Here is a 265-nt window from a genome sequence, read left to right as displayed (position 1 = left end):
GTATAAATGAAAGAAGATTTAGTTTATAAACATTTATAATTTAAATAGTATAAATCACTGCAAAGTTTCTGCGGAACCACCAGAACACACGAGCCACCCGTCTCCTTCAACTAGCACGGGTTGTGGGTGAAGGACTGGTAGAATCCAGCCAATTCGGGGGCGCCAATCAAGGCGTTGGGAACCACATCGTTGTTGGTCATGTGCCAGATCATGAAAGGGCCGTTGGACACACTCGTCAGGGGCGACTGGAAGGAGAAACTTATCA

At 46.0% G+C, this 265-nt stretch overlaps 1 protein-coding gene across 1 annotated transcript in view; it reads right to left on the bottom strand.

The window, feature by feature from the left end:
* Window positions 1-17: 17 nt before the first annotated feature.
* Window positions 18-265, bottom strand: part of LOC119590948 — a gene marked incomplete at its 5' end in the record, with an annotated part of 12,900 nt that continues 12,652 nt past the window's right edge. The window contains 1 exon segment of the mRNA XM_037939686.1: window positions 18-245. Coding sequence (XP_037795614.1) covers window positions 111-245 — 135 coding nt within the window.

The sequence above is a fragment of the Penaeus monodon genome, chromosome 28 (genome assembly GCF_015228065.2).
Source record: "Penaeus monodon isolate SGIC_2016 chromosome 28, NSTDA_Pmon_1, whole genome shotgun sequence".
NCBI classification, from domain to species: Eukaryota; Metazoa; Arthropoda; class Malacostraca; order Decapoda; family Penaeidae; genus Penaeus; species Penaeus monodon.
This window is presented reverse-complemented; position numbering and strand designations above follow the sequence as displayed.